At 35.9% G+C, this 14,335-nt stretch overlaps 1 protein-coding gene across 4 annotated transcripts in view; it reads right to left on the bottom strand.

Annotated features, from left to right (window-relative positions):
* LOC108599605 (cyclin-dependent kinase 14) overlaps positions 1-14,335 on the bottom strand; it is a 101,131-nt gene that overhangs the window by 56,178 nt on the left and 30,618 nt on the right. For 2 of the 4 annotated variants that reach the window (XM_033293413.1, XM_033293414.1), the window contains exon 2: positions 386-463. In XM_033293413.1, coding sequence (XP_033149304.1) covers positions 386-463 — 78 coding nt within the window. Of the gene's footprint in view, positions 1-385; positions 464-8,448; positions 8,618-14,335 lie in introns of those variants that run through there. The other 2 variants (XM_017986561.2, XM_033293416.1) reach the window with 2 other exon arrangements.

Raw genomic sequence — 14,335 nt, 5'->3', positions numbered from 1 at the left:
AATGCAAAAGCCGCCGCCTAGACACAACTTTATGTTGTCTATTGTCTATATAGATATATAAGCTATTGTATAACAACTGCACCCACACATAGATACGCACACATACAGTTACAGCAATGTTGTCTGCGCTTGGGCTTCTGTTGTCAGCTATATCATATATATATATATATATATATGTATTTCTATGTCTTTAGCTTTTTATATTTTTGCAGCCATTTATGGTGCGCTCTTTGTTGTAGATTTATTGTAGTTTTGCTTTTGTTTGTTTAGAGTTTTTGTTGTTTGTCTTTTGCTCAAGTTGAATATTTCGTGTGGGCGGCGTTTAAAGTGCCCTTTGGCATTGTAATTTATATATTATCGATTTATATGAATCTTCGCTACTTACTTAGTCGGCCAAAGCTATGCGATAGCCGCTTCTTGAGCTTCTGCAGTGCGCCGCCTTTTTTCTCGCGCATGGTGACGCCTGAAAGCAAAAAGAAATTTTAATAAAATATTTAAGTGCTTAAATCAAAACAGAGTGTGGCAACTTTTGTGGGGACAACAATAATAAACAAAACATAAGTTGACATTACAAATTAACATAAATCAGTGAAGCGTGGTGTGCCATAATAATAAATAGATAAGTGAGGGGGGAGTGACCCCAAACAACAAAATGAAATTCAAAAACAGTTTGAAGACAACAACGACGACACGCATCGTGGCACAACAAAATGAAAAACCAATTTTCAATAGTGAACAATTTTAAATAAAAATCCACTCGAAATAGAATTTAGGGGCGGGGGCGACAGTCGCTGCAGTTTATTTATGTATGCACTGCAGCTTTGGGAACTACATAAATATATGCATGCTATGCATATATATACTTGACAGACTGTATAAGCGTATCAACGTAATTGAGTTGTATAATTTGTTTGTTATTACATGATTGACTTTTGTTGTTGTATTCGGCTGAGCCCATCAAATAACAACATTTAGTTATTTGCCACTCAGCCATGCAAAATTGTGAAATTTCTTGTTGTTGTTGCAACAGCTGGGGCATGATTGGCATAATAATGTGGTTGGCAGCGTTGTTTAAACAAAAACGCAATCAAGTGATAAAAGCACATTTAACAACTGTCAATGTTGTTTAGGAGATTGTAACGGGGCTTTTAGAAAGTACTGCAGATTAACGTTGAGGATCAACAAATACGTAAAAATGCTAAATGAATTTATTTATGCATAAAAAAATGTACAAAATATTCTCTAGCTAAACTAGTAAATAAATCTATTTAGAATTTAAGTCAAAGCTGTTTTAGACTTTTATACACACTAAAAAAAATTCATTTCTACACATTTCAAATTTTTTTTGTGGATTAAAAACTTTTCAAAGTATTTTTAGTGAATAAATCATTTTCGCATTTGAACGAGGGCTACCGAAAATTGTACTAGGGCGTATAATAAATATTTTAAATTTTGTATTAAAGCTAAAAAGCATAAATAAAATATTTTTAAAAGTATCAATACCTAAACTAGTGAACATTTCTGTCCCGAACCATACAAAATTATACTAGAGCGTATAATAAATATCTTAGATTTTTATTAAAGCTAAATAAAAATAAATAAAATATTTTTTCAATAATCTATAGCTAAACTAGTGAAAAATTCTGTCCTAAAGCCACACAAAATTATACATGAGTGTTTAATAAATATAAAGATTTATATTAAAATACTTTACACATATTTTTGAATTTTTAGTGGATTCAAAACCACTTACAAAATATTCTATGCCTAACTTAGTGAGCAAATCTTGCTCAAATTTAAGCCACAGCTAATGATAATTATATAAAAATATTAAATAAAAATATTCTATGCCTAAATTAGTGAACAAATCTTGCTCAAATTTAAGCCAAAGCATGATAATTATAAAAAAATATTATACATTACATTGTGTAACTGAGCACTGAATGACCATTGTTATTTTTGATTACAGGGCACACTGCTTTAATTGCTTTATAATGATATTTATGGTCTAAAGCTATTTTGGGCAGCAGCCAATTGTATTGAGTTTATTGAATCAGAGAGAGAGTCTGAATAATTGTATACAGCCGAAATTGCTTTATAATGATATTGAAGCCCCCAAACAATAAATTTCAATTTCAACAAAGGCATGCATGGAATGCATTTTGCAACTTTTATAGACGTTTCTATGCAATTGGCCTTTGGTGTGCATTCAAGCAGCAGCAGCAGCTGCTCAACAATTTTCAGAGACTGCGACTAAGACTGGGGCGCAAACTAATAGACAAGCTTTAAAAATTTGTTGTTGCTTGCCTATAATAGCTTATGATTTTGAATAGCTGTTTGTTCAACAACAGAGCAGAGCAGAGCTGAGCAGAGCAGACAAAGTCTAGAGCAAAGTTGTGAACAAGTCTGCTTGTTATTGAGTTTTGAAGCGCTGTAGCTTAATATGTTATGTACGGTAGTTATGGGCGCTATATGTGGAAGCAATTTATAGCATAAATTGCTTTACTCAACTTTAGCATATTGTTGTTGTTGCTGCTGTTAAGCCAAATTGCTTTTGACAGCAGCAGCAGCAACGAGAGCTGCTGGTCAGTTTGATATGCTGAGCGACACTCGAGAGAGCGACACTTATCAGTTGATATAGTGGCTATATTTTTTTTAAAAATTTAATTGCTAACAGCTTGAACATGTGGGTGGGTTTTAACAAGCGCCAATTTGCTTTTGTTAAGTTATGCAAATGCAACTTCAATTATTTATATTGTATTGCAGCTCAATTTATTTCTATTTTTTCAACGCATTAATTTGCATTTTCATTTTGTTAAGTTTGATATGCAAATTTGTAAGACACACACACAATTTGCAGTCAGCGCTGCTGGCGCCAAGTTAATAGTTTAAAGTCGAGACAATAACAAATTTTTGTGCTATGCAATTTACATTAAATGAAAGCCAAATAAGCAGTGACAATTTGTTGTTGTTGTTGTTGTTGTTGTTGCTGTCGTTTGTTTTTAAAAGCCCATTAAAGTTATTTGCCAAGGCAAAGCAAACTTTTGGCAAACAAGCAAACATAAAATGAGTTGCAACTCGCTGTCGCTGCCGCAAGTAGAAGTTGCAGCCAACTCAACTCAACTTCAAATGCACAAAAAACTTATTTAATTAAGACTGCAAAAGGCAACTAGGCAAAAGTTTTATTTGTTGTTGTTGTTGTTGTACCTGTTGTTGTTACAGCTTGTTGCATTAATGAGATGCACACGCACATTTCAATATCAAAAAGTTTGCCAAAGCAAAGACGAAATCAATGTCGAGTGTGAGCAGCGAGACAAATTGCAAATCAAGTGCAATAGACAGGTGACAAAAGTTCAATAGCCTAACCAAAAAAAAAAAGCAAATTTGCTTGCCGCAGACACCAAAAATAGCTGTGTGCACAGTGTGGCAAAAGCGCACAGTCTGCAGTCTGCTGTTAACACCCAATTAACATTTTCACACTGCGCCAATTGGGGTTAATGAAATGGCTTCTAATTAAAAGCATTTTACAACTTAAGATTTACAGCTTGTGTGAGTTGTGTGCGGAATTTCATAGACCAAAGACAAAAATTGCATTTAGTCTAACGCTTCGGGTTTTATTTATAGTCTAGTTGATAAAGCGTACAATTTGTCAAAAGCGAAACAAAAAACACATGTTTTGTATTAGCTGCGGGGCATGACTCAAATAAAAATTTTATAACAAATGCTGATTAAGACAGCAGAAGACGCACAGTGGGTTAGTTTGGTAAATTCGAAGTCGAATTTTTGTACTTTTAGTTGTAGCATTAAGTATGTACTTAAAGTTTATGCTTTACTATATATCAAACGTTTTAAGTATACGAATTCGATATCGAAGTTTCGAACATATAACTTTATGTTACATTAAATAGTGTATATGCTTCTTCTTCTCTTTTATTAACTTCTACTTGCTTTAGTTCGAGTATACGGCAAACGTTTTAAGTAATTGAATTCGAACTCGAATTTTCGAACTGCTAGTAAGCTAGCATTAACTGTATGTATATTAAAGAATTAATATGCTGCCTCTTGTGCTTTTCTATATAGCAAACGTTTTAAGTATTCGAATTCAATATCGAAATTTCGAACATCTAGCAAGCTAGCAGTAAACAGTGAATAGTCTTCTAAACTTCTCTCTTTGATTTCTACTTGCTTTAGTTCAAGTATATGGCAAACAGTTTGAGTAGCCGAATTCGATATCGAAATTTCGAACTTCATGTTACATTAAACAGTGCATATTCTTCTTCTATAGTCTCTTTGAATTATACTTGCTTTTATTTGAGTTAATGGCAAAGTAATTGAATTCGAATTCGAAATTTCGAACGTATAGCAAGCCTTAGTTCCACTGCTTCGCATCTTTTCATAGCTTCGACTACAGCATGATTAAGCAAATCTTGAAGCTTGTCATCTTTCGAACTCATATTAATTATCGCATTTGTTTATGCGGCTCTATCTTTACTCAAGCGCGCTTAATCATTACTTTGCGCTTTATTTTGTTGTTTACCTTTTTTTATATACAGCCGCCGCGTTTATTTTAATTATATTTAAATGCAATTTAATTAATGTTTTTAACAAGCAAAACGACACTCAGTCTCGTAGTTAAATCGCTACGCTAATCTCTGTTACGTAAGGTTCAAAAGGCTTATGCAAAATACCCAATTTGTCATTAATTATGTGCATTGCATGCATAATTCATGTGTGTGTGTCAGTGTGTGTGTGTGTTTGTTTGTTTGTGTGGCAGGCATAAAATTGCATTTTTGCAGTTATCAAACGCTGTGCTGCATGCCACAGGCTTATCAATTATCCTTTGTGCTTTATCCTCTCACACTCGCTGTCCTTTGCTTGTTGCCACACGACACTCAACAAGGGCTTGTGTCTGTGTCTGGTGTCGCCACCTGCTCTGTCAATATTGCAACAGACCAAAAGCCAACAGTTTGACTTGCCACCACCCCCACCCCACCCACTGTGTGGTGATGGCATAACCGCTGGTCATCAACGCCTTCGAGACTTCGACTGGGGCTGCATGTCATTGCTGCTTGTTGTTGTCACTTTGGCTATTTGCAGCGCCAACATTTGGCAAATTGTTCACGTCATTTATAAAACGTTTAATCATCGCCTGCCATCAACAGCAGCTGAACTGCACTTTAAACTCATAGAGCAAAACTATTTATGGAATAAACTATCAGCCAGCGATCGAGAGAGCGACAGGCCTAAGGCAATTAGTCAGCTGCTGTGTCAAAAATATTTCGCATGGAAAATCTATTTCTTCTTCGCAAACAGCGAGCAGGCGTGACAAGCAGCGCTGCATGTATAAAAATTGTCACGTATACGTCGTGTGGACCCAGCAGACAGTCACCCAAAATGTCTAGATTGCTTTTATTATAGGCATTATTTTTTTTTGGGCGTAATTACGTCATTAACAAGAAATTTTCGTAAAGTGCCTCATCATATCGCTCATGTCAAAATTTCTGTGTCTGTCTATGCAACATACAATGGGCGTTGTAGCACTTGTGTGCCTTGTGGCATGTTGCATGTTGCATGCTGAATGACAAGCAGTTGTATTCAACATTTGGCAGCTTTAAACTTTTGCCTCACATGCGTCATGCATTCGTTTATTTTAGTTTTTATTGCTTATCAATCAACGCAGTCATTTAGCCAAAACAGCGCATAAAACTTAAAAGCCCATCATTATTATTAACTAAAAATAGCGCACACTATAAATTTAGCTAAATGTTGCTGCTGATTTTGAATGCTAAATACAAACGAGGCAGCCACAAAATTTTATTAGCAATCAAACTGCTTGTGTGAAAAGCGTAGCTAAAGTTTTCTTTGTGACTAAGAAAATTAGTCAACCAGTTGCTTGTAGCTTAAACTTTTCTTTTTATTATTTGCAACCACGCCCAGCTTGTGATATTTTATTTTAGTTTCAGCTTTTTTTTGGGGGGTATTATTGCCCACCTGTTTTAATAGTTTTTGCACACGCGTTGGCCGCGTTGCGTTTTGCGTGCCTGTTGGCCGTTAATCATGTTGGCCAAAATGTCAGGCATGTGTATTTGGCTTACAGCAAAACTTAATTAAAATTCAACAACAACAGCAGCAAAATATGTGTAAGCTAAGAAATCGTAATTACAACGAAGTTGAAGCTGGCGCTGGCCTTTCGACTTTTTAAATCGATTTAGTCATTAGAATAGCATTAAATTTCAAACAAGCGCATAATAATTTTACTAATTGCAAAGCAGCAAGTCGATTTTGTAATTAATTTAGAGTCAAGTAAGTTGAACTAGTTGCCAGCAATTGCTTAATAGCTGCCGAGGTTTGCTTGCTTAGTAATTAGAGTTGGTTTGAGCTGTAAGCTGACAGCAGCTTAGAATTTTATTTATAAGCTAAATTCTTTTCATTGTAAGGCAAGCAACTAGTAAAAATTTAGTTTAGTTGCTATTATATTTTGAATTCAATAAATAAGAACATTTTGTTGCTGCAAATACTTTAAATTTTTAACGAAATTTAGTTGAAGCAGCACTAGAATTATTTACAAATAATTCAAAATAATATTTTATATACGAAAACATTATTATTAGCAATAATTTAATAGCAAACAAACCTAATGCATTAAATTAATTCTGCTGTCAGCTTCTTTGATTTTTTCATGAAATTAAATTTAAAGAACTTTGAAATTATGTACAACAAAAATTCAAAATAATATTTTATATAAAAAATAATATTGTTAGCTATTATTTATAAATATCGAGGGCTCTAGTTTAGTTTAAAATGTTGCTAAATACATTTTGAATTTAATAAATTAATTATAAAATAATTTCTGTTGACAAAGTCTTTAATTTTTTATGAAATTTAGTTTAAAGATCTTTGAAAATCATTAAAAAAAATTCTAAATATTTTATACAGCAAAAATATTATTGTCAGCCATAATTTATAAATGGCAAACAATATTAATTTATTAAATGAATTAATTTATTAATTCTGCTGTCAAATTCTTTGATTTTTTATGAAATTTAGTCTAAAGTTTTTTAGAATTATTTAAAAAAAATCCAAATAATATTTTAAATAATGTAATCTATTAATATCTGAAGTGCTAGCTAATTATTTTTGACTTCTCTTGCATTTTAAGACAATCTCAGTTGCATTGCCATTACTCTTCGAGCAACCCTCTCACACACACAGCATTCAATTTAACATTTACTACACTTTGGCTGTAATGAGTTCTGATTACGGTTGTTTGCTGCCTGAACTGATAACGCAAATGGTTTTTCTCCATTCCATTCCACTTCATCTCGTCTCGTCGCTTATCAAATGCAAACATGTAGGCTGATTAAACAAATGATTTAACTGCGAATTATGCGTAGATTTCCTGTTGTCTCCAGTCACACACTCAAGTTCAAAAGTATTCACCCCACTCTTTTGCTTGTTGGGGTCAATGCGCTAATAAAAAGTTCAATTCAACTTGAATTAATATCAATTGCAGCACAGAGCGCAGAGCAACAACAACAACATGTCATTAAAAAAGTCGAGTGAGTGCTTGGCTCTCTCTCTCTCTCTCTCTCGTTCCAGTTGAGAGAGCCGCGCGCCCATCAGTTTGGAATATTTATCAGTTTAACTGTCGCTGCCGCCGGCTTATTGTCCATTCAAGCAGAAAATTTTATTTTCATATTTTTATTTTAACGCATTTTTTCAATTAAATGCTAGTTTATGCTTTTGTGCTTCTCTCTCGCACACTTTTGTTTTTATTTATTGCCGTCAAAATATTTGCGCTTCATTTAAATAAAGTTTACTTTGGGTCAGTCTGCTTTTCATATTTTTGGACTTTTATATTTACACTGCATTTCAAATAGGCTTGTAAAATATTTATTTATTTGCCTGACTGCATTTATTTGCCACAGAGCAGATAAATTTAAGCAAAAACAAATATGAGCAAAATGTTGCTGCAAGTTAACTTTGATATCAAAATATTTTAAGCTTCGTTAAGGTACACGTAGCTGTAAATACCAAAGTTATAAACAAAGCTAATAGTTCATTCTGTTGTAATAATAGACCTAAAATATTTACAAAAGCCCTGAACTACTTTGCTTATTAAAAACAAATTCATATAAAATTGCACAAATAGTTTTTTCCACTTATTGCGCTGTTTATAATTATTTGTTTGTTTATAAGCAACAAAATCCAATCAAATTTCAAATTGCTTGGCAATAAAAAAACGATTTTATTAAATAGAATTTTATATAAAACGCAAACTTAACAAACAAACAGTCTAATGATTGTTTACTTAAAGAATTTTATACCTTTTGTGCATAAATCAGTCGTGAGTGCAAACAAATTGAGCAAAGTTTATATGCACACACACTTGATTAAAAAAACAAAATATTACCTAACAAAAAATAAATAAATATTGCTTAGGCTTACCAGCAAAATTGTTGTTGTTGAGTTTTGTGGGTTGATTTATTAATTCGGCAATTTTGAGGCCGTTTAAGCTTATAGCTCTCACTTATAGACGAAGAAAAATTCTTTTTGCAATATTTATGGCAAGCAGCTAGATTAACTGCAACGTTTTTTTAAGAATTTCTTCTTAATTGCTGTTTTTTATTTATTATATGGCAACATTTTTATTTTTGTATTTATTGCAAGTTATTTTTTGCACTGATAATATTTGTACATATATATTCCTTGTCTGGCTAGCAAACGAGGTCAAATTTTTATCTGCAGACACAACAACAATAAAGTATTGAGAGCTACGGACCATAGACAACAAGCAAAACAGCACGACAAAGCAACAACAACAACAACAAAGTATAAATCATTAAAAAAGGACAAACAAAAAAGTTTTGTTTCGAGGGTGGTTGTTGTCGCTGTGGTTGTTGTTAAGGGCTGTTTAATCTTTAGCTTGGCAGCTCATCAATTTATTAAGCAAGCACCAAAATCAAAAAACTTCACACACAACAGAAATTTTCGTTTTAAATAATAACTCAAAAGGTTAAAAGTTCAAAACACTTGCAGCAGCATTTCAGCTGAAACGCACTTAAAAAACACTTTTTTGTTATTTGTTTGCTTGTTTGTTTGATATTTTTTTACGTTTACGAGATTTTTTTGTGAGTTGTAGCGTAGCCGGTTTTAGAGTCTCGTCGTTGTTGCTGCCGCCGTCACAACCTGACGCTTTGAGTTTCGCACACGAAATGAGGTCAACAAGATAGTACGCTATGCTTACGTTACGTTAGGGCAACGCTACGTTACGTTAGGCAAGCGCGTATAGAAAAGTAGCGCAAGGGCGCCATCTGATTTGAGGGTGGGTCGTGGGTGACTGCTACAGCTCAAAGAGAGCGAGCGCACAAGAGAGACAGCGTAAGCAAAGAGCGAGCTTAACGTAAGCACAAAACGAAACAAACCGGCTGTTAATTTAAGAGCGCAGCCAAAGCAAACTCTTTCTCTCGCTCTCTCTTGCTGTAAGCGCACTCTTAACGCCCGGGCTTAGCATCTCAGCAACATTTGTATGTTTTTTTTTCGGCGGCTTGAGTTTATTACATTTACGCAATGTTGATTACATGATAGGTGAGTAGGTCGTGTAAGTTACATAGTTGCTGCAGCTAGAGCGAGATAGTGTGTGTGTGCGCTCTCTCTCACTCTTCTTCTGGGTCAAAGGCACGTTGAAGCAGCAGCAGCGCCACTCAATTGATAAGCTAACAAGTACTGGTCGTTAGTGCGCGCCCACGTTAAGCAGCACAGTTTGACAGCCACTGTATGCAAGTCATAGCCCAATGTGCGTCACACAAGCGTCGGCGGCGACTGCTGATGCATGCAAAATTTACAAACTAAACCAAGTCAGCTGACAATCACTTTTGCTACTCAGTTTCTTAGTATATTCTACTCTTTTTTTGGCAGTGGCAGCAGCGCAAATGAGATAAGATAAATGAAGTTTTAGTTTTTAGTATATTATGTATGTAAATTTAGCTCGTAAAGTAGGTCAGCGCGCCTTTAGAAAATAATGTGCACATTTTGCAAGCTTGTGTCAGATTTGAGATAATAAATTCGCGGAATTATTAATGAGCGTTAAGCTCTGACATTATTTGCTAAGCAAATTTAGATAGAGCTCTCTAATTAGCAAGAAATGCAGCAGCAGCAGCTAAATAATTAAAGTAAATTTCTAGCTTGACCACTGTGTGCGCAAACAACGGTAATCAAGCACCGTTAGCTTTTAGTTTTGTGATCATTGTGGGAGTCGCACATAAAAAAGCGCAGCGCAGTTTGTGAGCAGCGCAGTCAGCTTAGACTTTACGTTTTTTTTTTTTTATTTTGGCGTAGTTTTCTAATTGGAAATTGGTGCTTGTGGCCGGCTGCACAAATAAAAAACTCACACAAACACACGCGAGCGCGCACACAAAGCAAATAAATTAAACAAATAAAGAATGAAACGAAACGGCAAGCAAAAAGTATAAGGCCGCAACAAAAAAGTGAGCAATGAAAAAAAAATTATTAAATATGCTTATTGTTGCTGTTGTTATTTAGTGTTGATTTATGATGCTGCGGCAAAAAGAAAAAAATGCCAACGGAAGCGCTTGGCTTGGGCCACAGCACGTAACACAAAAGCGTGTGACGTAGCACAATAACAACAGCAACAAGAGACAGCAGCAGCAGCAGCAGCAGCAGCAGCCAGCGTAACAATGACGACAACACGTAGTTACAGTTCTAAATGCACTGCAGCAGCACATACACAAGAGAGCGTAACGAGCTGGCGAGCGAGGAGCGCGCGCGGCTAACGTCACAACACGAAACGATACGTAATACAGCGAAGCAAGAAGAGCAGCAGCGCATAAAACGCGTCAGACACGTCTAACGTTCAAATTTGAACAGAAAACAGAAACTGTGCACAGCTTGCACTTGCATTGACTCGACAGCGTCGCTGCACAGTGGAGCAAATGGTAGCGTAATGTGGAGTTGAAATAGCTGTTTATGCAGCGGCAGCGTTTAAGGCTTGCTATATTTAAAGTTAAGCTTGCTATACTAATTTACACTAACAATTAAATTGTCAGTATTTGTTAATCTAAACCACTGTGCGGTGAATTCATTGCGTACTATTTCATTCAGTAGCGCAGCCGGCAATGCGTTTGTTCTGTTCATGTGTGTGTTTAAACAGCTGCGCAGCTTCTGCTTACTTACGTCACAAAGCAGCGAACTGCAGTCAAAAATCATATAAACTCTAACTTGTATAATAATATAAAAAAAGCTGACACAGCGCGCTCACATTGTTGTTGCTTTTGTTGTGTTGAGGAAGTGTTGGCACAATAATTTAATGAAAGACTGCAACAATAATAAAAGCAACAGCGGCAGCGTCAATTGGCAGCGCAGTTAGCGTATATGAATCATCACGTTGTTGTAGCAGCGCAGCAGCATGCGTGGGAGCAGCAAGAAATTGTCTGCCCACACTATGCATGTGTGTGTGCGTTTTGGTAAAGGAATGCAAACCAAACGAATGCCAATGCAAAGAGAGCGCGCGCTACAATGCAATACAAGAGAGTAAGCGTGTTGTGCTCTTTACTCTTTGCACACACAAATATGCACGCCGTGGTGAAGCCAAGAAATTCACCATAAGCACGCGTCGCCACTGGGCCAAAGCCGCGCTGTAGTATGTTGGGGAGCTCAAACAACAACAACAACAACAAAGAGTAAAAGAAGAGCGCGCATATTTTTGCTCTATTTTAAATTATTAATGAGCGGCTTGTTCAGTTATTAAAAGGCTGGGAATACAAACAACAACAAAGAGCACTGACTACAGCAGGCAGGCAGCAGCAAAACGTGCACAGTTTACAGTTAACTCTGCTCCCAGGTGCTGCAGCAGCACACACAGGAATAACTGTAACTGTAGCAAACGTATTTTGGCAAAAACAAAAAACATTTGATTAGGGCAAAAGCTGCTGCTGTTGTGTTTATTTTTTGGGGGAGCTGGTCAATGGGCATTTGATTGTGCTAGCGGCAATAAAATGATATGGAGGCTGTATATAGTACTAAAGAGCAAGTAAATATGGCAAGCATATGAGCCTAGGTTAGGGTACAACACACACGCTAATAAAATGCTACGAAATGAAATAAATGCAACGGAAATTTATGTTTTTATTTATTGCGGTTAGACAATTTAGAGCAAAGTATATGGCCCAACAACTTTATATAAGCCGTAGCTAAAATCATTTATCATTTAATCAAAAACAACAGCCTGACTTAACATTTTAACCACAAAATCATTAATTTTATTTTGCAGTTTATACCCTTTGCTTGACCTTTACAAACTTTAAGTTTAACTGTTTTTCAATGCGCTGCGTAAAGTTTTCTTTCAATTTTTACGTCACACAATATTTTTTTTTTTGTATACCCCGCAGCGACCAAACCGCGCACCTGGCTGCGCTCCCACAAACATAAAAATGGGCTGCGTGTAAATATAGTCAACACTATATATAAAGTCTGTATATATCCGAGAGTCGAGTGTAGGTAAACAAATAAATTTGGTAGGCATTGCCCTGCGCCGCTGTTAAAACAAAGTGTTGCATTTGTTTAGGCTCAGAGGCTCAGGTGCGGAGTTGCCACAGCAACAACAACAACAACAACAACAATTGTTTATATGTAAATGTCTCAGACACGCAATGTGCGTGGTGTGGGGCGGTGGGGTGCAGCTCCATTGACCGCACAGTGAGTGAAAATTGCGTGCGAATTTGTTTTAACTTTTGCTTTTTATCTACAAAATGTGCAACGTCAAAGCGGACTCAAGTCCTTTGGGCATATTACGCATACGCCACTTGGTACACTCGTTATGTGTGTGTAGGTGTATTTAAATATGCAGACGTGTGTACCCCACACACACCTTGACGTTAAGTCGCCAGGCAAATCTCACGTGAGCCTTTGGGCATGAAAGGAAAAACTTTTGCCTCGACATTTTTCGTTTATCTGCCTGGCAAATTTAATGGAAAACGACGTGTGTGTGCCACGCCCACTTAAGAGTAGCTGCCTTCCAAAAAAAAAAAAGGCAAAGCAGGTAAAGACATAGTGGGTATGCTCAAAATAAAATATATCCAATGATAATTGTATTCAAAAGTTTATTGAAATAAAATACTATGAAAAAGTTCAATCTTTTATATAAATATATATATATTTATGCTACTTTTTATAGCGTATGCAACAGTTTACACATTTATTCAAAGCCATATACCCAATATTTCTTTTTTTGCATGTCTAACCGCTCTGCATACGAAATGTGTATAAACAAAATGAATATATTGCAAATCGAAATGGATTAGAGCGGAGACAAAATGAAATTCAGTCAAGTATGCTTGCCCAGAGGCGTGGCACACACACACACACACACACACACACACGCATATTGACACACACAATGGGAGTTGGCGTTGCCCAAGTTAATTGACTTTTGAAGTGATGACCAAGGCACCCAAAAATTTCCCTTGCACACACACACACACGCACACAGCTAAAAGCATTTAAATAATACATGCGCACACTTGGCAAGTTTATGAAACTGGCAGCTCGTAATCAAAGTTGGAACAGAGTAAAAAAATTTGTTGCGCTCATAAAATCAATAAAGAACCCAAACAACTGCATAAAACAACAAATAAATTGGAAATTGGGGCACACACACAGAGACACATTGCAATATGAACGTGTAATTGACTCACATGCCACATGCCTCGTTTAAGCCCTTCAAGCGTCGCACTAATGAAACTTTCGACTGCTGCTCACTTCCGCCCTTTCCCTACCTTTGGCCACTCACATGTTTGTTCAATTTTTGCTAATGATGTGGATTAAGCGCGCTCAGCTTCGCATTAAAACTTGACCAGTGTGAATTTACCCACCCACCCCCCACCCACAATCAAACGCTAATGTTTGCCAACATGCTCATGGGTATTTTTTTTTGGTGTGGTGTGCGCCTCAAACCGCATTCATAATTCATGCACTCAAATCTATATATGTATGTCTGGCATGCTCTATACGTCGTTGTAGTGTTTGTGGTTGCATTACAGTTTGACAAGCATTGGGGGCACAGCCGCAGCCAAACAACTAATTAGATTTTACGCATGATATTGTAAGCTTGTTAAAGCAATTTGTAAAATAGTTAAATGCAAAATTTTAATTGAAATCGTGTGTAATCAGCTGAGAGTAAGAGGTAGTTTATTTTTTGGGTATTATTATTAAACTTGAAGCGGATTTGCGGCAAATTTAAGTTGATTATATGCATAGCAATGCTGTGTGATAATTTTTAGCGCTGTAGCATTACGTAGAGCTGAGTTTGCATAGACTG

The sequence above is a fragment of the Drosophila busckii genome, chromosome 3L (genome assembly GCF_011750605.1).
Source record: "Drosophila busckii strain San Diego stock center, stock number 13000-0081.31 chromosome 3L, ASM1175060v1, whole genome shotgun sequence".
NCBI lineage: Eukaryota > Metazoa > Arthropoda > Insecta > Diptera > Drosophilidae > Drosophila > Drosophila busckii.
Note: the sequence above shows the minus strand (reverse complement) of the source record. Positions and strands in the feature narration are given on the sequence as shown.